The 25,012-nt window shown below is 36.7% G+C and overlaps 1 protein-coding gene across 1 annotated transcript in view; it reads left to right on the forward strand.

The window, feature by feature from the left end:
* The first annotated feature begins 8,023 nt into the window (after positions 1 to 8,023).
* Positions 8,024 to 25,012, forward strand: part of LOC128642618 (stomatin-like) — a 49,456-nt gene continuing 32,467 nt past the window's right edge. The window contains exon 1 of the mRNA XM_053695399.1: positions 8,024 to 8,113. Coding sequence (XP_053551374.1) covers positions 8,059 to 8,113 — 55 coding nt within the window. The 5' untranslated portion in view covers positions 8,024 to 8,058. The remainder of the gene's footprint in view (positions 8,114 to 25,012) is intronic.

Here is a 25,012-nt window from a genome sequence, read left to right on the forward strand (position 1 = left end):
GGAATGTTAATATCTCTGTCATGATAAAACTAGGGGATCAATACAGATTAAATATCCCCTAGTAACTATAATGGCTAGGCAATAACAACATTAGAATAATACCACTGTTACATATACTGTATATCGCTGCTATAAAAGCAAACGCCTTAGAAATACCAAGGGTTTTTAAAATAAATAGTATTTGGCGCTAATGGCAATGTAACATCAATACTAGAAATAAATCATATAATTAGTATTTTATATATATCTTTCTCTGAACAGGCTAATGGAAAATTAATAGAAGAGATAAAATGATTAAATTAACTACATGGAATGTTGGGGGTATTAATTCCCCAGTTAAAAGAAAGGCAATTATAACTCATTTGAGAAAACGTAAAAGGGACACTTAACACCTGTCTTCTAATAATCACTAAAAACTACCTTTTCTTATTAATAAAAATAAAATGATCACTTCTGTCTATTTAATCTGTTCCTCTTTCCCCAAACTGTTGAAGGAGATTGTTTTGAAGTACATTGTTGATCCAGTGCTTGATTTCCTATGTAAGCTGCCATATTGTAACCTATGTTACAGGGGCACAGTAGTCACATGCTCATGAAGCAGTCATGTGACACACACAGCATATTGTCTGTTACATATATTTTTAGAGGATCACATCTGTCTGCAGTGTGTGAAGATAAATATTTATTTGTCAGTCAGAGTATAAATGTATTAGACTTTACCATCTATTTATATACACATAATATGCAGCAACATGTAAATAAAATGCTTTATAAGCAATATGTTTATGTTTTTATCTCCCCCCACATTTTTTTTTCTTCAAACTGCCCAAAAGTTTTATGCTCTTAGCAAATCCGTATTCATTAAACTGCTTCAGACAATATTGTGATTGTAAATCATTACAAGCAGCTCCGGGAGGGGGAAGGTCTCACGTATACTCGGTACAGAAGATTTCTGCTTCTCAAGACCTGTCCTCGTGTTTATGTAAAGCACTAAGGGATGACTCTTGTACTGTGTTTATGTAAAGCACTAAGGGATGACTCTTGTACTGTGTTTATGTAAAGCACTAAGGGATGACTCTTGTACTGTGTTTATGTAAAGCACTAAGGGCTGACACTTGTACTGTGTTTATGTAAAGCACTAAGGGCTGACACTTGTACTGTGTTTATGTAAAGCACTAAGGGCTGACACTTGTACTGTGTTTATGTAAAGCACTAAGGGCTGACACTTGTACTGTGTTTATGTAAAGCACTAAGGGCTGACACTTGTACTGTGTTTATGTAAAGCACTAAGGGCTGACACTTGTACTGTGTTTATGTAAAGCACTAAGGGCTGACACTTGTACTGTGTTTAGGCAGAGGGTGTGACAGGAGCAGATTGCAATGCTATGCAATGAAGACGATCATTGCTTAACGATCATTAAGGCTGGTACAAGTGTCAGCCCTTAGTGCATTGCATAACAGGAGGACAGGTCTTGAGAAGCAAAAATCTTCTGTTCCGTGTATACGTGAGAGTTCCCCCCCTCCCCCTCCCAAAGCTGCTTGTAATCACAATAGTGTCTGAAGCCGTTTAATGCAAACAAATTTGCTTAGAGCATAAAACTTTTGGGCAGTTTGAAGAAAAAACTGTGGGGGGAGTTAAAAACATAAACATATTGCTTATAAAAAAATGTATTTAAATTTTGCTGCATATTATGTGTACATAAATAGATGGGAAAGTCTAATACATTTATACTCTGACTGACAAATAAATATTTATTATTATTATTAAAGTGAAGGTAAACTTTGATAAATAAAAGCCTGTTTTTTAAAAATACTATTAAAAACAGGTGCACTTTCATTCATCAAAGTTTACAAAGCCGTGATTGGAGGAAGCCGGATTAGTCATTGCTGACGTGTGAATAGAGGATCTCCAGGTGGGGGAAGCTGCTCTGACTGTGAAAAGAAAAAAAGGTAAGTTTTTAATCAAAATGGCTGCTTTGTAAACTTTTATGAATGAAAGTGCCCCGGTTTTTAATAGTATTTTAAAAAAACTGGCTTTCATTCACAAAAGTTTACCTTCACTTTAAATAGACAGCAGTGATTATTTTATTAATAATTTTCATCAGGTGTTTAATGTCTCTTTAATATCGACATTGCGTGTCTCCAAGAAACACATTTAACAGACACTGAACATGAAAAATTAAAAGGTAACTGGGTTAAAGAAGTGTACTACTCCTCTTTTAAAAAAATCAACTAGAGGAGTAGCGATATTACTTAATAAAAAGTTAGCATTCAAGATCAATAAAGTCAAAATAGATAAACAAGGACAGTATGTAATTATTTTAATGATAGCAGAGGAAAAAGAGCTATTAATCTGCAATATATATGGTCTGAATAAAAAAGACAGAAAATTCTGGTTTGATATCCAAAAAGAATTAATAAAATATATTATTTACGATATTATAATAGCGGGCGACTTGAACCTGACTCCAAAACCAATGTTAGACAGAACTAACAGAAGGCCGAAAGGCAATTCTATCAATAAAGAAGATAAGTATAATGGGAAAAACAAATCATAAACGATATAAGTAACACATTGGGGGTAGAAGACAAATGGAAAATTATTAATCCTGACTGCTTAGAATATACTCATATCTAGAGTACATAATACATCTTCAAGAATTTACTTTTTCTTAACCTCCAAAAATTTTAGTGGTAAAATATCTGAAGTAGAAATAAGTGAGATGCTAATCTCAGATTACACTCCAGTAATTATGACACTCAACCACACAACTAGAAAAAAGAGAAATGGATTATATTACCCAAACTACCTCAATAACTCCTCAAAATGTAGGAAGTATTTAGAAGCAAAATGGAATGAATATAAAGAAAACAACAAACAGCATTTAAATGACCCCCCAACTTTTCTGTGAAGCGGCAAAAGCAGTAATAAATTATGTCATTAATAATAATAAACAAAATAAAAATACAAAAAAAAATAGCTGAACAATTGACAATGGCTTACGTAGCCTATAGACAGGTCCCCTCAAAAAATAACCGATTAAAATATTTTCAAATAAAAAGCAAAGAGTTTACTATGCCATGGAGCAGACTCCATTGGAAATAAAAAGTAATATGGGAAAATATTATAGATGGAGAAACCGATCAGGAAAATTATTGGCAGCAGCAGTAAAAACTCAGAAAACCAATAATAAATCCTTGCAATGAAGGACAAAGATAAAATAATGAAAGACACAGAATTCATTTTGGACATATTTACAAATTATTATGAATAGTTATATGAGACTGAAAAAAGCGATGAAAGCAATGACAATAGTTTATGGGAGAAAATTAAATTGCCTAAAATAACAAAAGATCAACAAGACAAACTCAACTCTGCGATAAAAAAGAGGACATAAATAAGGCCATTAAGAACCTACTAGCAGCCAAAGCAGCAGGACATGATGGTTTACCGTCAGATTTTTATAAAATATTATCAAGTAAAAGTAATAGAACCTCTATACAATATTTATACAAATATATAACGGAGAAGGATCAATATCACAAATATTTAAAGCAGCTAACACGGTAGTTATCCCAAAAGAAGGCAAAGATCCAATATTACCACAGTCATACAGATCAATATAGATGATAAAATATTAATGAAAATAATAACAAACAGACAATAAAATTTTTCCTGATATAATAGGCAGAGAGCAGGTAGGATTTGTCTTGGGAAGATCATCTACGACATATAATACAAATTATGGAAAAATATTGACTAAATATTTGGAAGGAGAGAAGTGAGACACTACCGGAGGCCTTCCTGCTGTCCTTGGATCCAGAGAAGGCCTTCAATAGAGTCAAATGGTCCCATATTCTGGTTATGCTAGGTAGATTTAATTTTAATGGATCTTTTATGAGTTTTATTGAAAAACTTTACTCTAAAGCTGAGACTCATATAATTATAAATGGCGAGAAATCTAAACCAATCTATTTATATTGAGGCACTCATCAAGGGTGCCCATTATCACCTATATTTTTGAACTTGTCATTAGAGACTTTAATTAATCTACTGAAACAAATACCATTTGGTATTGAAATTAGAAATTAGAAATGTTTGGAAAGATTTCAGGATATAAAATAAATATTGCAAAGTCCAAAATTTATTGGCTATATAAAGAAAATGAGATAATTAAATACCCATTTGAAGTAGAAGAAGACTATATAACATACTTAGGCATAAAGATAACTAATGACCCAACTAAATTATATAAATTTAATTATCATCCTATAATAAGACAAATAGAAAGAGACAAAGATGTGCGGGGATATCTATCAAGCCGTCAACTGTGTTGCATTCGCCGGCATCAATACGCTCGCCTAACATCGCAGCCGCATATCTCAATACGCTCTCCTTATTTATGAAAAAAGCCGGCAAAAAAGACGCGCACCAAGAACAGGGCGATAAGCATCGGAATGTTGTTAACTAGCAGTCATCGATCTTGCGTCTATTCAGCTTTTTCCCAACTTTATTCATACCCTGTCACTAAACGCCGTCAACTATACTTAAATGTTTAACCCCTATCCCGCCGCTCTCCGACATTGCTGCAACCTAAATAAAGTTATTAACCCCTACCCTGCCACTCCCCGACATTTCCGCAACCTAAATAAAGTTTTTAACCCCTATCCCGCTGCTCCCCGACATTGCTGCAACCTAAATAAAGTTATTAACCCCTATCCCGCCGCTCCCCGACATCGCTGCAACCTAAATCAAATTATTAATCCCTATCCTGCCGCTCCCCGACACCGCCGTCACTAAATAAACGTATTAACCCCTAAACCTCTGGCCTCCCACATCACCACCACTAACTAAACCTATTAACCCCTAAACCATCAGCCTCCCCACATCGCCATAAACTAAGTTAAGCTATTAACCCCTAAACCTAACAACACGCTAACTTTAAATTAAAATTACAACATCCCTATCTTCAAATAAATTTAATCTTACCTTTAGAATTAAAAGAAACTAATTTTAACTATTAATTAACCTACCCTAACTATTATCCAATTAATTTAAACTACAAATTAAATAAACTAAATAACATATTAAAAAAACTTAACCTACTCAAATTATTTAAATATACAATTAAACATTATTAAAAGTACCAAATTACAGAAAAAAACAAACACTAAGTTACAAAAAACAAACAATAAATTAAAAAATATATATTTTTTTTATCAAAAATAAAAAAGAATTAATCTAATAGCCCTATCAAAATAAAACAAACCATAGCCTACAATAAACTACCAATGGCCCTTAAAAGGGCCTTTTGTGGGGCATAGCCCCAAAGATATCAGCTCTTTTACCTGTATGTGATACTGACATCACATACTGGTATCACTGAATATTGGTGGACGCCCCCTAGTTTGTTACAGTGCGCCGTTGGTACTCCATCTGGTGCACTTAAATACAATAGTTTTCGTTCTTTTACCTGTAAAATAAAAATACAAATACCCCCCAAAAGTAAAACCCACCACCCAACCAACCAACCAACCCCCCCAAATAAAAAACCTGGGCATATAAAAGAGCCAAATGCCCTTTTAAGGGCAATGTCCATACAAATGCTCTTTTCAGGGCAATGGGGAGCTTAGATTTTTTTAGATGGTTATTTTATTTGGGGGGGTTGGTTGTGGGGGTGGTGGGTTTTACTGTTGGGGGGGTGTTTGTAATTTTTTTACAGGTAAAAGAGCTATTATCTTTGGGGCAATGCCCCACAAATGGCCCTTTTAAGGGCCATTTGTAGTTTATTGTAGGCTAGGGTTTTTTTAATTTTGGGGAGGCTTCTTTATTTTGATAGGGCTATTAGATTAGGTGTAATTCTTTTTTATTTTTGATAATTTGTTCCTTATTTTTCGTAATTTGTGTTTGTTTTTGTAATTTAGTTATTTTTATTTTTTTTGTAATTAGATACTTTTTGTAATTTTATTAGGATTTTTTTTAATGTGTAGTTTAGTTTAATTGTAGTTTAAAATTAACTTAGTTTAATTTTTAGTTTAAAATTAAAATGTCGGGGGGCGGCGGAATAGGGGTTAATACATTTTAATAGTGGCGGCGATGTCCAAAACAGCAAATTAGGGGTTAATAAATGTATTTTAGTGTTTGCTATGCGGGAGGGCTTTGGTTTAGGGGTTAATAGGTAGTTTATGGGTGTTTAGTGTACTTTTTAACACTTTAGTTATGAGTTTTATGTTACAGCTTTGTAACATAAAACTCATAACTACTGACTTTAGATGGCGGTACAGATCTTGTGGTTATAGGGCGTATCGCTCACTTTTTGGCCTCCCAGACAAACTCGTAATACCGGCGCTATGGGAGTCCCATTAAAAAAAGTGCGGTACTGACGTTGCGTGACTGGCTAAAAGGTGTGCGGTACACCTATACCGACAAGACTTGTAATAGCAGCGTTAGGGAAAATGAAGCGTTATGGGCCATAACGCTGCTTTTTCACTCATAACGCCAAACTCGTAATTTAGCTGATAGTGAGCATTTATCATATCCTGGTTTAGGGCGTCCTTTTTTTGAGTTGAGGTTTGAGCTGCTTTCTGCTAAACAAAACTAATTACATTTGATCTATCTAGGAAGTTGTGTATGTTACAAGTTTAGACAATAAGGAAAAATGTGTCCGCCTCAGTCAGGGTTCACGGAGTATGTTTACATCATATTTTCCATTATCAGGCGCTAGGAAATACCACTCATAACAAAGAACTGACGTGCTCTGTTGTGTTTGACTCAAAGGGTAACTCTACTTACAGCAGTAACAATACAGGAGACTGGGAGTTCAGAGAACTCTGCAGAGAAACAAATCTCTCTCATCAGTATGTTAATCAATAAAGAGAATTCACTTTGTTTAAAGTGATGGTAAACTCTCTTCTTTATAAAAATCAGATTCATAGGGGCCGAATTATCAAGCTCCGAACGTAGCTTGATGCCCCGTGTTTTTGGAGAACCTTCAGGCTCCCCGGAAACACAAGTTATGAAGCAGGCGGAGTTATGAGGAGGTGGACAGACATCACCAGAAATCAACCCTATTGAATACGATATGATTGACACCCCCTGCTAGTGGCCGGTTGGCCATGAATCTGCAGGGGGTGGCATTGCACCAGCAGTTCAAAAGAACTATTGGTGCAATGATAAATGCAGAGAGCGTATGCTGTCGGCATTTATCGATGTGCATCGGACAGGATCCGTAATATCGGATCATGTCTGCTCGCACCTTCCTAAATAGGCCCAATAATGTTAGTGATATTTTAGATGGAGTTTAATTTATCAGTTAATGAAGATGCGCAATAACTTACTTTTTAATATAGATATGGAATTCTAATTCCCCGATCTCTGCCCCCCCCCCTATAAATGTCAATTGTTTTGTGAGATAACGGTTTGAATTGTATTCCAATCAGCGCTCTCCCCATATGGCACTTTTATTGTAACTAGAGTACTGATTGGGGAACAATTCAAACCGTTATCTCACAGAAAAATTGACTTTTGAAGTACACGACTGGAGCGTGGGGAATTTGAATTGTCCATATGTAAAATACAATCTTCGCAATGTTCAATTTATGCTTTCAATTAAGTGTTTGGAGATTGGACAAAGTAAATTTGCTAGAAGTAAATAGGAACGTTGTTTACAATTACTTGCTCTGTCTGTATCATGAAAGTTTAATTTTCACATTACCGTCCTTTTAAAGTGATGCCTGTCAATGTCTTGCAGGGTTTTCTAATTATAGAATACATGTAATTGAAATAATGCAATAAAATATCTTTACAATATCATACGAATGGAAAGATGATCAGCAATAAGGCTGGAAAAAAACTGTATCCCAGTATTGATCTTTACAGTAGGGAAATTCTGCTATCTCTCTAAGAGCAACTAGGGAAAAAGCTGTATTGATAAGTGTTGGGAAGGGCAGGAGGAGGAGATTTATGAATGGAGAGCTTTAAATGCTCTGCTCGTTATAAGGAAACCAACAGGTTTGGATTTTTCCAGAAGACACATTTTGTTTGTGAGCTCAGAAGTCATGTCTGAAAGCCATAATGGTGAAATCAAGTCAAAGAGTATCACTGAGAGCGCAGGTAATGTACAGAGTGCATGGCTAGTGTGTGTGAGGGGGGTGTCATGTGTTTATTAGGTGTCTGTATGTATCTTACGGCAGTAACTTCACTCTTACTAAAAGGTTTGTTAAAGAGACATGTAACGCTTCACTATTCCCTTTTTCCTTGGTCTACTTAGATTAAAATCTTAAAGGAATTTTTTATGTACCCTCTATTCACCGACAACACAATGGGGTCACGTTATTATTGTGCAGACGGACATGATACGATGTAGCATACTCTGTCGGCATTTATCATTGCAGCAGCAGTTCTGGTGAACTGCTGGTGCAATACCGCCCCTGCAGATTCGCGGCCAGGGGGTGTCAATCAACCCGATCGTATTCAATCAGGCTGATTGCTGTCCGCAATCTCAGAGGTGGCGGACGAGTTAAGGAGCAGCGGTCTTAGGACCGCTGCTTCTTAACTTCCGCTTAAGGCGGAACTGAAGCGGAGGGGGTTGGAGGCAGCATCCGCTGCTTCATAAATCAACCCCAATGTGTTTGAGAAACAGACTAGATATTTGTAGAGATGGCAGTGCATGGCAGACAGTGAAGGGAATGTTCTATAGTTTCACACTAGTTTTAGCACAATATATCTACACCTGTGTTACCTTGTGCTTAGGCAACTGGGCTTGTGCTGATCTATCATGCCATGTCACACACAAATACACTACTTGCACAAGGCAGGTGTATTACTCATATTGGGGTGACAGCTTAAGTTACTGAAGATTAAAAGTATAGTCAAGCTTCTGACGATGTAAATGCCACAGCAATACAATAATGTAAAATTATTTTGCTAGTTGACTTTATTTTGATGTTTGTTGCTATAATGAGTTTTTATCATATCCTGGTTTGGGGTCCCTTTTGGTGTTGAGGTTTGAGCTGCTTTCTGTTAAACAAAACTAGTTTATCTATCTAGGAAGTTGTGTGTGTTACAAGCATACGACTAGATTACAATGTTGCGGACCGGCTTTTAACGCTGAAAAAATGGCAATTCCAGCATAATGGCCAGGAACGTATATTACGAGTCGTGTCAGTATAGCTGTAACACAAGCATTTTAGCCTGTAACGAAACGTCGATTCCGCACTCAAAAAATATGTTTTTGTGTGGGATTTCCATAGCGCCGGTATTACAGGTTGTGCAGTCCGGCTAAAATGCTTGCGTTACAGCCTATACCAACACGATCCATACAGCCATCTGAGAGCAGTAGTTATTGATTTTGCAAAACAAAATTGTTTCACAAAACTCATAACTTAACTGTTACAAAGTACACTAACACCCATAAACTACCTATTAACCCCTAAACCGCCACCCTCCCACATCGCAAACACTATATTAAACCTATTAACCCTAATCCGCCAACACTATAATAAAGCTATTAACCCTTAATCCGCCACTCCCCAACATCACCGACACTATAATAAACCTATTAACCCCTAAACCTCCAGCCTCCCACATCGCCGCTACTAAATAAACCTATTAACCCCTAAATTGCCAGTCCTCCACATCGCAAAACACTAAATGAAACTATTAACCCCTAAACCTAACACCCCCTTAACTTTAAATTAAAAGTACAATATAACTCTCTGAAAATAAATAAAAACTTACCTGTGAAATAAAAATAAACCTAACATTAAACTATAAGTTAACCTAACATTACTATTCTAATAAAATAAAAAAATACTACCAATAAAAAATTCTAAATTACAAATTTAAAAAAACCTAACAATATGAAAAAAATAAAAAAATCTAAAATGACAAAAAATAATAAACCCTAAGGGGCCGATTTATCGAGCTCTGTATGGCGCTTGATGCCCCTTGTTTCCGGCGAGTCTTCAGGCTCCGCGGAAACAGAAGTTATGAAGCAGCGGTCTAAAGACCGCTGCTCTATAACTTGTCCGCCTGCTCTGAGGCTGCGGGTACGATCGGTTTGATTGACACCCCCTGCTAGCGGCTGAGAATCTGCAGGGGGCAGCATTGCACCAGCAGTTCCCAAGAACTTGATACGTTACGTTGTATCATGTCCACTCGCACTATTTTAAATATACCCCTAAATTATGAAAAATAAAAAACACTAAGCTTACAAAAAATAATAAACGAAATGATCAAAAATAAAAACAATTTCACCTAATTGAATAGCCCTATACAAATAAAAAAAGCCCCCCCCCCAAATAAAAACACCCCCTAGCCTACAATAAACTACCAATAGCCCTTAAAAGAGCCTTTTGTAGGGCATTGCCCTAAATTAAACAGCTCTTTTACCTGTAAAAAAAATACAAAGTCCCCCCAACAGTAAAACCCACCACTCAACCAACCCCCCAAAATAAAAAACCTAACTCTAAAAAAAACCTAAGCTACCCATTGCCCCTAAAGGGGCATTTGTATGGGCATTGCCCTTAAAAGGGAATTCAGGTTTTTTTTCATTACCCTTAAAAAGACATTCAGCTCTTTTACAAAAGCCCTAAACCCTAATCTAAAAAAAAACACCATTTTAAAAAAAAATAAAAAAATCTAACACTAACCCCAGAATATCTACTCACGGTTTCTGAAGTCCGAACATCTATCTCCATGGCGAGAAGTCTTCATCGAGGCAGTGAGAAGTCTTCATCCAGACGGCAATATCTTCATCCACCCGGGGGGCATCTTCTATCTTCACCCCAGCGGCACGAGGCAGACCTATCCTGGAAGCCGATCCCATCCTGCGTGGAGTGTCCTCTTCATACTGTCACCGCCGTACACTGAAGTTGAATGCAAGGTAGCCATTTCAAAATGGCGTACCTTGCATTCCTATTGGCTGATTTGATTCTTCAAATTTAAATTAGCCAATAGGATAAGAGCTTCTGAAATCCTATTGGCTGTTCAAACCCGCCAATAGGATGAGAGCTACTGAAATCCTCTTGGCTGATTTGAACAACCAATATTTCAGTAGCTCTCATCCTATTGGCTGATTTGAATTTCAAAAATCAAATCCCCCAATAGAAATGCAAGGGACACCATTTTGAAAAGACTCCCTTGCATTGAAGATTCAGTGTACGGCGGTGACCATATGACGAGGATGCTCTGCACCGGATGTCTTAAAGGATGGACCCGCTCCACGCCGCCGGGATGAAGATAGAAGACGCCGCCTGGATGAAGATAGAAGACGTCACCTGGATGGATGAAGACCTCGCTGCCTGGATGAAGACTTCTCGCTGCCTGGATGTCCGGACTTCAGAAATTGTGAGTGGATCTTCGGGGGCTAGTGTTAGGTTTTTTTAACTTGTCCGCCTGCTCTGAGGCCACGGGTATATATTCAGATTAGACCCCATTGCCTACAGCCCCTGTCAGTTATATGCACAAATCAAACCTCACAACAGATTTTATTACCTGCAGCCCCTGTCAGTTATATACTCACATCAGACCTCACATCAGACCCCATTACCTGCAGCCCCTGTCAGTTATATGCACAAATCAGACCTCACAACAGATCTTATTACCTGCAGCCCCTGTCAGTTATATGCACACATCAGACCTTACATCAGACCCCACTACCTGCAGCCCCTGTCAGTTATATGCACACATCAGACCCCATTATCTGCAGCCCCTGTCAGTTATATACTCAAATCAGACCCCATTATCTGCAGCCCATGTCAGTTATATGCTCACATCAGTCCTAATTACATACAGCCCCTGTCAGTTATATACTCACATCAGACCTCATTACATACAGCCCCTGTCAGTTATATACTCACATCAGACCTCATTATACAGCCCCTGTCAGTTATATACTCACATCAGACCTCATTATACAGCCCCTGTCAGTTATATACTCACATCAGACCTCATTATACAGCCCCTGTCAGTTATATACTCACATCAGACCTCATTACATACAGCCCCTGTCAGTTATATACTCACATCAGACCTCATTACATACAGCCCCTGTCAGTTATATACTCACATCAGACCTCATTACATACAGCCCCTGTCAGTTATATACTCACATCAGACCTCATTATACAGCCCCTGTCAGTTATATACTCACATCAGACCTCATTATACAGCCCCTGTCAGTTATATACTCACATCAGACCTCATTACATACAGCCCCTGTCAGTTATATACTCACATCAGTCCTCATTACATACAGCCCCTGTCAGTTATATACTCACATCAGACCTCATTACATACAGCCCCTGTCAGTTATATACTCACATCAGACCTCACATCAGACCTCATTACATACAGCCCCTGTTAGTTATATGCTCACATCAGACCTCACATCAGACCTCATTACATACAGCCCCTGTCAGTTATATACTCACATCAGACCTCACATCAGACCTCATTACATACAGCCCCTGTCAGTTATATACTCACATCAGACCTCATTATACAGCCCCTGTCAGTTATATACTCACATCAGACCTCATTACATACAGCCCCTGTCAGTTATATACTCACATCAGTCCTCATTACATACAGCCCCTGTCAGTTATATACTCACATCAGACCTCATTACATACAGCCCCTGTCAGTTATATACTCACATCAGACCTCACATCAGACCTCATTACATACAGCCCCTGTTAGTTATATGCTCACATCAGACCTCACATGAGACCCAGTTTTATGCACCTCATGTCAGTCATATTTACAGAGCATCTTTCAGATCAGGTCTACCACCTTGTAGTGTTAGACACATAATTTATTCTGGCTTTTCATACTATGTAGTTGCTCTATCATCAAGTTTACCAATAGGTATTAATTCAAAATGAAATGCTTTATTATTTTATTAGATATATAATCATTATGAATTAAAAGCAAATAATAATCATACGCTACCGAGAGATGTACCCAGTGTGTTGTACCTCAAGGTTTTAAGGCCGTTTATGTTTGGTAAACACATTTAGGGTCTAATGATCTAAAGCTTTGTGGGTTGATGAGAGTCTATAAGAATGCTCTTCAGTCCGTCTATTTCCCTGGCAAGAGTCTATAAGAATGCTCTTCAGTCCGTCTATTTTCCTGGTGAGAGTCTATAAGAATGCTCTTCAGTCCGTCTATTTCCCTGGTGAGAGTCTATAAGAATGCTCTTCAGTCCGTCTATTTCCCTGGTGAGAGTCTATAAGAATGCTCTTCAGTCCGTCTATTTCCCTGGTGAGAGTCTATAAGAATGCTCTTCAGTCCGTCTATTTCCCTGGTGAGAGTCTATAAGAATGCTCTTCAGTCCGTCTATTTCCCTGGTGAGAGTCTATAAGAATGCTCTTCAGTCCGTCTATTTTCCTGGTGAGAGTCTATAAGAATGCTCTTCAGTCCATCTATTTCCCTGGTGAGAGTCTATAAGAATGCTCTTCAGTCTGTCTATTTTCCTGGTGAGAGTCTATAAGAATGCTCTTCAGTCCATCTATTTCCCTGGTGAGAATCTATAAGAATGCTCTTCAGTCTGTCTATTTTCCTGGTGAGAGTCTATAAGAATGCTCTTCAGTCCTATTTTCCTGGTGAGAGTCTATAAGAATGCTCTCCAGTCCTTCTATTTCCCTGGTGAGAGTCTATAAGAATGCTCTTCAGTCTGTCTATTTTCCTGGTGAGAGTCTATAAGAATGCTCTTCAGTCCGTCTATTTTCCTGGTGAAAGTCTATAAAAATGCTCTCCAGTCCTTCTATTTTCCTGGTGAGAGTCTATAAGAATGCTCTCCAGTCCTTCTATTTCCCTGGTGAGAGTCTATAAGAATGCTCTCCAGTCCTTCTATTTCCCTGGTGAGAATCTATAAGAATGCTCTCCAGTCTTTCTATTTCCCTGGTGAGAGTCTATAATAATGCTCTCCAGTCCGTCTATTTCCCTGGGAAAAGTCTATAAGAATGCTCTTCAGTCCGTCTATTTCCCTGGTGAAAGTCTATAAAAATGCTCTCCAGTCCGTCTATTTCCCTGGTGAAAGTCTATAAGAATGCTCTTCAGTCTGTCTATTTCCCTGGTGAGAGTCTATAAGAATGCTCTTTAGTCCTATTTCCCTGGTGAGAGTCTATAAGAATGCTCTTCAGTCCGTCTATTTCCCTGGTGAAAGTCTATAAGAATGCTCTCCAGTCCGTCTATTTCCCTGGTGAAAGTCTATAAGAATGCTCGCCAGTCCTATTTCCCTGGTGGAATTTTTTAAAGCCTCTTTTTACCCTGAAAACAATGTCTACTATGCTGCATTTGCCATCACCAATACGATTGCCTAATATCTTGGCCGCGGACCTGAATATGATCTCCATATTTATAAAAAAGCCGGCAAAAAGCCACGCACCAAGTACGGGGTGATGAGCATCAGATTGTTGTTAACTAGCAGTCATCAATCTCGCGTCTATTCGGCTTTTTATCAACTTTATTTATACCCTGTCACTAAATGCCGCCACTTTACTAAAATGTTTAACACCTATCCCGCTGCTCCCGGACCCCGCCGCCACTAAATAAAGTTTTTAACACCTATTCCGCCACTCCCGGGCCCCACCGCCACCTAAATAAATGTTTTAACCCCTATCCTGCCACTCCCGGCCCCCGACCCCACTAAATAAACGTATTAACCCCTAAACCTCCGGCCTCCCACATCACTACCACTAACTAAACCTATTAACCCCTAAACCACAAGCATCCCACATCGCCATAAACTAAATTAAACTATTAACCCCTAAACCTAACAAGCCGCTAACTTTAAATTAAAATTACCTCAACTACCAATTAAATTAACTAAATTACATATTAAAAAACCTAACCCTACTCAAATTACTTAAATTTACTATTTAACCTTATTAAAATTTACTAAATTACACACAAAAATAAACGCTAAGTTACAAAACAGCCAATAGGATGGAACAGCCAATAGGATGAGAGCTGCTCAAATCCTATTGGCTGATTGGAACAGTCAATAGGATTTTAGCAGCTCTAATCCTATTGGTTGATTGGAACATTTCAACCAATAGGAAAGCAAGGGACGCCATCTTGGATGACGTGACTTGCATTCAAGTTCCAGTTTACGGCGGCGACCGTATTGAAGAGGAGCTCCGCGCCGGATATCTTCAGGATGGACCCGCTCCGCGCCGGATGGATGAAGATAGAAGATGCCGTCTGGATGAAGACTTCACCGGCTGGATGAAGATGGAAGAGGCTGCCCGGATGAAGACTTCTTGCTGCCCAGATGAAGACTTCTTGCCGGCTGGATGGATCTGAACTGTAAGTGGATCGTTGGGGGTTAGTGTTAGGTTTATTTAAGGGTTTTTTGGGTGGGTTTTATTTTTAGAGTAGGGTCTGGGCAGTAAAAGAGCTAAATGCCCTTTTAAGGGCAATGCCCATACAAATGCCCTTTTCTAGGGCAATGGGGAGCTTAGGTTATTTTAGATAGGGTTTTTATTTTGGGGGGGTGGTGGGTTTTACTGTTGGGGGTGTTTGTATTTTTTTTTTACAGGTAAAAGCTGATTTCTTTGGGGCAATGCCCCACAAAAGGCCCTTTTAAGGGCCATTGGTAGTTTATTGTAGGCTAGAGGTTTTTTTATTGGGGGGGTTTATTTTGATAGGGCTATTAGATTAGGTGTAATTCTTTTTTATTTTTGATAATGTGGTTTGTTTTCTTTCGTAATTTAGTGTTTTTTATTTTTTGTATTTAGTAATTTTTAATAGGGTTAAATAGAAGATTTAAATAATTTGAGTAGGGTTTTTCTAATATGTAATTTAGTTAATTTAATTGGTAGTTTAATTTAAGTGTAGTATAATAGTTAGGGTAGGTTAATTAATAGTTTAAAAATAGTTTATTTTAATTCTACAGGTAAGTTTAAATTTATTTTAAGATAGGGATGTGGTCATTTTAATTTAAAGTTAGCGGCTTGTTAGGTTTAGGGGTTAATAGCTAAATTTAGATTATGGCGATGTCGGGGGCTGGCGGTCTAGGGGTTAATAGGTTTAGTTAGTGGTAGTGATGTGGGAGGCCAGAGGTTTAGGGGTTAATATGTTTATTTAGTGGCGGCATGGTCCGGGAGTGGCGAGATAGGGGTAATACATTTATTTAGGTGTCAGCGATGTCGGGTGGCAGATTAGGGGTGTTTAGACTCGGGGCTTATGTTAGGGTTTTAAGTGTAAACGTAACTGGTTTTCTACCATAGAAATCAATGGGATATCTGGCAGCATCGAACATAAGCTTTCGCTGCTTTCAGACTCCCATTGATTCCTATGGCATTCGCGGCCTCCAGAGTGGCGGATTGAAAACCAGGTATGCTCGGCCGAAATAACCGCGACCATACCTGTTAACTATTTGATAACTTTTAAAAAGTGTCAAATAGTGTCGAATGTGTATTCGGAACATCTGTAATGACGTAAGCATCGATCTGTGTTGGATTGAGACCGGCGGATCATATGTTGTGTCACAGATTTCAACTTTTGCCGGTCTGTAGGGTTTGATAACTAGGTCGGATCAAGCTTGCAACAATTACGCTGCGGAATTCCAGCGTATTTGCGGTTGACGACTTGTTAAATATCCCCCCAAAAATCATATTTTTTTTAAAACTTAAAATTTATATGTAAATTACATGATTTAAATTATTGTAACAACAACATTGGTTTTATATTATTTTAACATTTTAATTGCATTTATATAGGAAATCAATCTTTATTTTCTGTATCTTGTAAATTGTACACATAGGTGTTAGGTGCATATATTTTTTTAGTTCAGTATAACCTCTTTCTAAACCTCTATAAGGGAGACAAAGTACAAACTCTTTTAGTAAACTCTGCCAACACCATAAGGTATTAGATTAGACCCAACCAGATAAGGTCAGATAAGACCAGAAAAGGTCAGTTAGTGATGCTTTACTGGACTGCAGAAGTGTTTGGTAAATATAAGACACCTAGCAACACTAGATACAGACATACATACAATAATGGCTAACCATGTAAAACTTAGTTTGTGTGTTCCCTAATAATTTCTTTTTATGAAATGTAATTTTGCCCTGATCTTGGCACATAGGAAATTGCCACAAAAAATAATAAATAAAAATCCGTCCAGAACTGCAAAATGAGTAAATACTGCAAGATCTGTATGGTCTGGTTATATTCTTTACATAGCAGTAAATACTGCAAGATCTGTATGGTCTGGTTATATTCTTTACATAGCAGTAAATACTGCAAGATCTGTATGGTCTGGTTATATTCTTTACATAGCAGTAAATACTGCAAGATCTGTATGGTCTGGTTATATTCTTTACATAGCAGTAAATACTGCAAGATCTGTATGGTCTGGTTATATTCTTTACATAGCAGTAAATACTGCAAGATCTGTATGGTCTGGTTATATTCTTTACATAGCAGTAAATACTGCAAGATCTGTATGGTCTGGTTATATTCTTTACATAGCAGTAAATACTGCAAGATCTGTATGGTCTGGTTATATTCTTTACATAGCAGTAAATACTGCAAGATCTGTATGGTCTGGTTATATTCTTTACATAGCAGTAAATACTGCAAGATCTGTATGGTCTGGTTATATTCTTTACATAGCAGTAAATACTGCAAGATCTGTATGGTCTGGTTATATTCTTTACATAGCAGTAAATACTGCAAGATCTGTATGGTCTGGTTATATTCTTTACATAGCAGTAAATACTGCAAGATCTGTATGGTCTGGTTATATTCTTTACATAGCAGTAAATACTGCAAGATCTGTATGGTCTGGTTATATTCTTTACATAGCAGTAAATACTGCAAGATCTGTATGGTCTGGTTATATTCTTTACATAGCAGTAAATACTGCAAGATCTGTATGGTCTGGTTATATTCTTTACATAGCAGTAAATACTGCAAGATCTGTATGGTCTGGTTATATTCTTTACATAGCAGTAAATACTGCAAGATCTGTATGGTCTGGTTATATTCTTTACATAGCAGTAAATACTGCAAGATCTGTATGGTCTGGTTATATTCTTTACATAGCAGTAAATACTGCAAGATCTGTATGGTCTGGTTATATTCTTTACATAGCAGTAAATACTGCAAGATCTGTATGGTCTGGTTATATTCTTTACATAGCAGTAAATACTGCAAGATCTGTATGGTCTGGTTATATTCTTTACATAGCAGTAAATACTGCAAGATCTGTATGGTCTGGTTATATTCTTTACATAGCAGTAAATACTGCAAGATCTGTATGGTCTGGTTATATTCTTTACATAGCAGTAAATACTGCAAGATCTGTATGGTCTGGTTATATTCTTTACATAGCAGTAAATACTGCAAGATCTGTATGGTCTGGTTATATTCTTTACATAGCAGTAAATACTGCAAGATCTGTATGGTCTGGTTATATTCTTTACATAGCAGTAAATACTGCAAGATCTGTATGGTCTGGTTATATTCTTTACATAGCAGTAAATACTGCAAGATCTGTATGGTCTGGTTATATTCTTTACATAGCAGTAAATACTGCAAGATCTGTATGGTCTGGTTATATTCTTTACATAGCAGTAAATACTGCAAGATCTGTATGGTCTGGTTATATTCTTTACATAGCAGTAAATACTGCAAGATCTGTATGGTCTGGTTATATTCTTTACATAGCAGTAAATACTGCAAGATCTGTATGGTCTGGTTATATTCTTTACATAGCAGTAAATACTGCAAGATCTGTATGGTCTGGTTATATTCTTTACATAGCAGTAAATACTGCAAGATCTGTATGGTCTGGTTATATTCTTTACATAGCAGTAAATACTGCAAGATCTGTATGGTCTGGTTATATTCTTTACATAGCAGTAAATACTGCAAGATCTGTATGGTCTGGTTATATTCTTTACATAGCAGTAAATACTGCAAGATCTGTATGGTCTGGTTATATTCTTTACATAGCAGTAAATACTGCAAGATCTGTATGGTCTGGTTATATTCTTTACATAGCAGTAAATACTGCAAGATCTGTATGGTCTGGTTATATTCTTTACATAGCAGTAAATACTGCAAGATCTGTATGGTCTGGTTATATTCTTTACATAGCAGTAAATACTGCAAGATCTGTATGGTCTGGTTATATTCTTTACATAGCAGTAAATACTGCAAGATCTGTATGGTCTGGTTATATTCTTTACATAGCAGTAAATACTGCAAGATCTGTATGGTCTGGTTATATTCTTTACATAGCAGTAAATACTGCAAGATCTGTATGGTCTGGTTATATTCTTTACATAGCAGTAAATACTGCAAGATCTGTATGGTCTGGTTATATTCTTTACATAGCAGTAAATACTGCAAGATCTGTATGGTCTGGTTATATTCTTTACATAGCAGTAAATACTGCAAGATCTGTATGGTCTGGTTATATTCTTTACATAGCAGTAAATACTGCAAGATCTGTATGGTCTGGTTATATTCTTTACATAGCAGTAAATACTGCAAGATCTGTATGGTCTGGTTATATTCTTTACATAGCAGTAAATACTGCAAGATCTGTATGGTCTGGTTATATTCTTTACATAGCAGTAAATACTGCAAGATCTGTATGGTCTGGTTATATTCTTTACATAGCAGTACATACTGCAAGATCTGTATAGTCTGGTTATATTCTTTACATAGCAGTAAATACTGCAAGATCTGTATGGTCTGGTTATATTCTTTACATAGCAGTAAATACTGCAAGATCTGTATGGTCTGGTTATATTCTTTACATAGCAGTAAATACTGCAAGATCTGTATGGTCTGGTTATATTCTTTACATAACAGTAAATACTGCAAGATCTGTATGGTCTGGTTATATTCTTTACATAGCAGTAAATACTGCAAGATCTGTATGGTCTGGTTATATTCTTTACATAGCAGTAAATACTGCAAGATCTGTATGGTCTGGTTATATTCTTTACATAGCAGTAAATACTGCAAGATCTGTATAGGTCTGGTTATATTCTTTACATAGCAGTAAATACTGCAAGATCTGTATGGTCTGGTTATATTCTTTACATAGCAGTAAATACTGCAAGATCTGTATAGTCTGGTTATATTCTTTACATAGCAGTAAATACTGCAAGATCTGTATGGTCTGGTTATATTCTTTACATAGCAGTAAATACTGCAAGATCTGTATGGTCTGGTTATATTCTTTACATAGCAGTACATACTGCAAGATCTGTATGGTCTGGTTATATTCTTTACATAGCAGTAAATACTGCAAGATCTGTATGGTCTGGTTATATTCTTTACATAGCAGTAAATACTGCAAGATCTGTATGGTCTGGTTATATTCTTTACATAGCAGTAAATACTGCAAGATCTGTATGGTCTGGTTATATTCTTTACATAGCAGTAAATACTGCAAGATCTGTATGGTCTGGTTATATTCTTTACATAGCAGTAAATACTGCAAGATCTGTATGGTCTGGTTATATTCTTTACATAGCAGTAAATACTGCAAGATCTGTATGGTCTGGTTATATTCTTTACATAGCAGTAAATACTGCAAGATCTGTATGGTCTGGTTATATTCTTTACATAGCAGTAAATACTGCAAGATCTGTATGGTCTGGTTATATTCTTTACATAGCAGTAAATACTGCAAGATCTGTATGGTCTGGTTATATTCTTTACATAGCAGTAAATACTGCAAGATCTGTATGGTCTGGTTATATTCTTTACATAGCAGTAAATACTGCAAGATCTGTATGGTCTGGTTATATTCTTTACATAGCAGTAAATACTGCAAGATCTGTATGGTCTGGTTATATTCTTTACATAGCAGTAAATACTGCAAGATCTGTATGGTCTGGTTATATTCTTTACATAGCAGTAAATACTGCAAGATCTGTATGGTCTGGTTATATTCTTTACATAGCAGTAAATACTGCAAGATCTGTATGGTCTGGTTATATTCTTTACATAGCAGTAAATACTGCAAGATCTGTATGGTCTGGTTATATTCTTTACATAGCAGTAAATACTGCAAGATCTGTATGGTCTGGTTATATTCTTTACATAGCAGTACATACTGCAAGATCTGTATAGTCTGGTTATATTCTTTACATAGCAGTAAATACTGCAAGATCTGTATGGTCTGGTTATATTCTTTACATAGCAGTAAATACTGCAAGATCTGTATGGTCTGGTTATATTCTTTACATAGCAGTAAATACTGCAAGATCTGTATGGTCTGGTTATATTCTTTACATAACAGTAAATACTGCAAGATCTGTATGGTCTGGTTATATTCTTTACATAGCAGTAAATACTGCAAGATCTGTATGGTCTGGTTATATTCTTTACATAGCAGTAAATACTGCAAGATCTGTATGGTCTGGTTATATTCTTTACATAGCAGTAAATACTGCAAGATCTGTATAGTCTGGTTATATTCTTTACATAGCAGTAAATACTGCAAGATCTGTATGGTCTGGTTATATTCTTTACATAGCAGTAAATACTGCAAGATCTGTATAGTCTGGTTATATTCTTTACATAGCAGTAAATACTGCAAGATCTGTATGGTCTGGTTATATTCTTTACATAACAGTAAATACTGCAAGATCTGTATGGTCTGGTTATATTCTTTACATAGCAGTAAACTGGTTTTACTGCATTTTCACCTTATTATATACTCAAACAATATTGTATTGTATTGTATACTTTACAATAAAAAAGCTATGGAATAAGAGTTTTTTTTCTTTTTCTCCCTCTTAAAAAGACTTAAAAACACACAGTAAAATCATAGAATACAAATATGTAAACAAAAATAAATAAATACAATGTTTTGTATCTCAAACACAAAAATAATCTTTAAAGTTATACTCTAAGTAGTTCAGTGTCATTTGATTTGTATATTTAAAAGTAATTGCATCATAAAGCAAGCAGTGAATAGATATATAGGTAGTTTGAGGATAAAAAGATGTGGCAATAATTAATTAATTCCACAATTAAGATATGTTACTTTTGTTAACCTTGTATATCAAAACTTAAAAGATCATTAAATACAACTGCATAACCAACAAAAGCGTAAACAAAGACAATGCAATAACCTGACCCTGTATCATGTGATAGCCATCAGCCAATCACAGACTCATATATGTATATACAGTGAACTCTTGTACATGCAAGTGTGTATATATAAAGACTGTGATCAATTTGACAATAGAAGTGAATTGGAAAGTTGCTTTTTTAATGGCACACTATCTGAATCATGAAAGTTTATTTTTGTCTTTCGTATCTCTTTAAGTCTACTGTGTTTAAATTCACTTAGGGGCGGATGATCTAAAGATCTCTGGGCGGGCGAGGTTATTAAAGAATGCTGCAGTACTTCTATTTCCCTGTTATAATTATATAAAGCCACTTTACTCCAATTTTACTCCAATTTTACTAAATTTTCACCTCGCCACACATAGGCAGACGCAGCAAGCCTTGCGCTGAGAATGTGAGCACCGTAACTCCCGTAGCTACATGAAAATATTAACTAACACCTAACGCATGCGCAATATCTATCTACCTGTCAACCGCAATCCCCCACCTCAATAACTAATAAAGTATATTAACCCCTAATCCACCATTAACCCACATCGTAACGAATAATAAAATTATTAACCCCTAAACCGACAACCCCCCACAACGCAATATGCCTAATTAAACTATTAACCCCTAATCTGCCATTCACACACATCGCAAACTACCTAATAAAAGTATTAACCCCTAAATCCGCCAACCCCAACATCGCAAACTACCTATTAAAACTATTAACCCCTAATCCGCCAAGCCCACACAACGCAATAGAAAACTTAGTATTTTTTATTAAGGAAAAGAGCTGTTTAACTTAGGGCAATGCCCTACAAAAAGCCCTATTAAGGGCTATTGGTAGTTTAGTATTAGATTAGGGGGTGTTTTTATTTTGGGGGGCTTTTTTATTTTCATAGGGATTAGGTATAATTTTTTTATTTTTGATCATTTTGTTTATTATTTTATTTAATGTTAGACTTTTTTATTTCCTGGAATTTTAGCTTAATTTAAACTTAGCTTTTTTATTTTTAAATTAATGTTAGGTTTTTTATTTTAATTGTAATTTAGTATTTTAATTTATGTAAATGGGGTTAATTTAGGGGGTGTTAGGTTAGGTAGCTTAGTGATTAGTTATTTGCTTTGTGGGGTTTGGCGGTTTAGGGGTTAATAGATTTATTAGCATTATTGTGTTGTGTGGGTTTGGCGAATTAGGGGTTAATAGTTTTAATAGGTAGTTTGCGATGTTGGGGTTGGCGGATTTAGGGGTTAATACTTTTATTAGGTAGTTTGCGATGTGTGTGGATGGCAGATTAGGGCTTAATAGTTTAATTAGGCTTATTGTGTTGTGGGGGTTGTCAGCTTAGGGGTTTATACCTTTATTATTAGTTCCGATGTGGGTTTGATGGCGGATATAGGGGTTTTACGTGTCGGGTTTATTTTTGGCAGGCGGGTTAGACTTTTAAGGGAGATTTTATATATTTTTTTATTTTCTTAGGCGCTGGCAGTCTCTAAAGTGCCGTAAGTCACTGGCAACTCCAGAAAATTGGTAGTTACGGTAATTTCTGGACATCGCTAGTTTATCCGACTTACGGCACTTTATGAACTGCCGGCGGGGTTTGTTGGACACCCTGATGTGCAAGATAATATTATGGGTGGCGCAGCTATCAGTGCTTGCGCTGAAGCCTGCACCGTATATGTAATCTCGCCCATGGTGTCTCGCTAAGGGGCGTATACTGCATTTTTGTATGGGGTGTACAAAAGTGTACAATTAAAATATAATATTAAAAATCAAACAAAACAAATAACTGAACCATTCATACAAAAATAAATAGAAAAAAATTGTATTGTTAAAGTGCATCAAAATACAAAGCGTAATTGTTTTTTTGTTTTTTTTAAATGGGCATTCCATAGGTGTGTAAAAAAAATTCTCTCAAATCCCAGCGTAATGCAGTAAACATTTCTGCCTTACAGATGTGCCAGTTTTGTTTTGAAAATGAAAAGGTGGTGAGCTTTTATCAAAATACTTATAACCCTAATAGACAAACACATGCATTCGAAAATAGAGGCGATTGTAAGATGCTATATGCAGAAAGCCCCTGCTCACTGCTAACGTCATCTAACATAGTAAAGTTTACCTTTCCAGTGAGCTCAATTCATTTCATTCGCAGGACCTGACCCTTTTTTTTTAGATAATTCCCCCAGGGCAGCCCTGCGAGGGTCAGCATGAAATCCACGTCTGATCTGGCGAGATACAGATAATTGAACCTAAGTGGTATTTAGGGCTGGCTTTGTTCATCCTCTAACAAATATTCCCACAAATCTGAGAGGCGGGTAGTGAGTATTTATTTATTCATTCTGCTACAATATTGCAAATTACTGAGGTAAAATGCTACAAATGCTACAAAACAGTTGCAAAGCTTTAGACCTAACTGAGTATAAATAAAACTACTAATATTGTGATTATCTACATGGGTATAAAACAAACTATCTAAACTTAAACTGCTCTGTGTTCATAAACAGGTCTTGTATTTTTAATTCTGATCCGCTCCTTTTAAGGACCTGATGGTTCAGAGCATTGAGATTATGAGGTGACTGATAGCTGTGTGCCATGTGTATGCGCTTGACGGATTGTTAAGCAAAAGCATACTGCATATGAGTTTGTACCGCCCAAGGCTCTGATAGGGTTACCACCGAGTCTGTAAGTTATGATACGGCTGAGACTCTTAAAGTGACAGTAAAGTCAAATTGAAACATGCATGACTCAGATAGAGGGGCCGATTTATCACGGCCCAAATCATGCTATATGCAGCTGTTTCCATGCAAGCCTTCAGGTTCGCTGGAAAGAACCTGAAGGCTTAACTCTTCCGCTACCTCTGACAGCAATCCGCCCGATCAATTTATTTCTATTAGCAATTTTGCTTTATT

This window comes from Bombina bombina, chromosome 12, assembly GCF_027579735.1.
Source record: "Bombina bombina isolate aBomBom1 chromosome 12, aBomBom1.pri, whole genome shotgun sequence".
Taxonomy (NCBI): domain Eukaryota; kingdom Metazoa; phylum Chordata; class Amphibia; order Anura; family Bombinatoridae; genus Bombina; species Bombina bombina.